The 1,468-nt window shown below is 55.1% G+C and overlaps 1 protein-coding gene across 1 annotated transcript in view; it reads right to left on the bottom strand.

Annotated features, from left to right (window-relative positions):
* LOC135506622 (hornerin-like) overlaps positions 1–977 on the bottom strand; it is a 3,708-nt gene extending 2,731 nt beyond the window's left edge. The window contains exons 1-2 of the mRNA XM_064925945.1: positions 732–977; positions 278–389 (exon numbers count right to left, since the gene is read on the bottom strand). Coding sequence (XP_064782017.1) covers positions 278–389; positions 732–977 — 358 coding nt within the window. The remainder of the gene's footprint in view (positions 1–277; positions 390–731) is intronic.
* Positions 978–1,468: the final 491 nt, after the last annotated feature.

Genomic DNA, 1,468 nt, shown 5'->3' on the forward strand with positions numbered 1-1,468 from the left:
ATTAAACCATAACACTGCTAGCCCGCTGAGCTAAAGCCTGGATGGTAGTTATGGTCTATTGATCTCAGATACACACACCTTCCTGTTCTTGTGTGTATGTGTGTGTGTGTAACCATTTTCTGTGTGTGTGTGTTTCTCGGTGTGTGTGTGTGTGTGTGTGTGTGTGTGTGTGTGTGTGTGTGTGTGTGTGTGTGTGTGTGTGTGTGTGTGTGTGTGTGTGTGTGTGTGTGTGTGTTTCTCTGTGTGTGTTTGTGTGTGTGTGTGTGTGTGTAGGTACGTCCCAGTACACCCCTCCAGAGTGGTTTCTGAGCGAAGCCGTACCGGGCCGGTCCCTCCACAGTGTGGCAGCTGGGGGTTGTGCTGTACGACATGCTGTGTGGGGACCAGCCCTTCAACACACGACGAGATCATCTATGAAGAGCCTTACATCAAGGATCAACTGTCCCACGTAAGACACACACACACACAGACAGACAGACAGGCAGGCAGGCAGGCAGGCAGACAGAGGAATACAGACAGACAGACAGACAGGCAGACAGACAGACAGACAGACAGACAGGCAGGCAGGCAGGACAGACAGACAGACAGACAGACAGACAGACAGGCAGACAGAGCAGAATACACAGACAGACAGACAGACAGACAGACAGACAGACACAGACAGACAGACAGACAGACAGGCAGGCAGGCAGACAGACAGACACTTGTTCTCCCTCCTTCGTTCTCCAGACTGTGTGGATCTGTTGAGGAGGTGTCTGGCGAAGCGACTCCCGAGGACGGCCCACTCTGGACGAGATGTTACTCCACCCCTGGCTCCAGCCGGACACGCCCCCTGGCTCCAGCCGGACAGCCAGCCGGACACGCCCGGGCTCCAGTGAATCCGGACACGCCCCTGGCTCCAGCCGGACACGCCCCCTGGCTCCAGTGAACCGGACACGCCCTGGACAGACCTGCAGCTTGTCACCTGAACCCGACATAAACATAGATTTTTAAAACATTTTTTTGAACCGACTTTGAAAATTGACTCCTTCAACGTGAAAATATAAACTTTGAACAAATATCATACTTTTATCATTCATGATTTGTTACTCTGTCACACACACACACACTCTACCCTGCTCCACCCGGTACTCTGCCCTGCTACCACCCGGTACTCTGGCCCTGCTACCACCCGGCACTCTGCCCTGCTACCACCCGGTACTCTGCCCTGCTACCACCCGTACTCTGCCCTGCTACCACCCGGTACTCTGCCCTGCTACCACTCCGGTACTCTGCCCTGCACCACCCGGTACTCTGCCCTGCTACCACCCGGTCCTCACCCTGCTACCACCCGGCACTCTACCCTACTGCCACCCGGTTCTCTACCCTGCTACACACCCGGTTCTCTACCCTGCTACCACCCGGCACTCTACCTTGCTACCACCCAGGTACTCTACTCCTGCTACCACCCGGTACTCTACCCTGCTAC

This window comes from Oncorhynchus masou, chromosome 20 (genome assembly GCF_036934945.1).
Source record: "Oncorhynchus masou masou isolate Uvic2021 chromosome 20, UVic_Omas_1.1, whole genome shotgun sequence".
Lineage (NCBI taxonomy): Eukaryota > Metazoa > Chordata > Actinopteri > Salmoniformes > Salmonidae > Oncorhynchus > Oncorhynchus masou.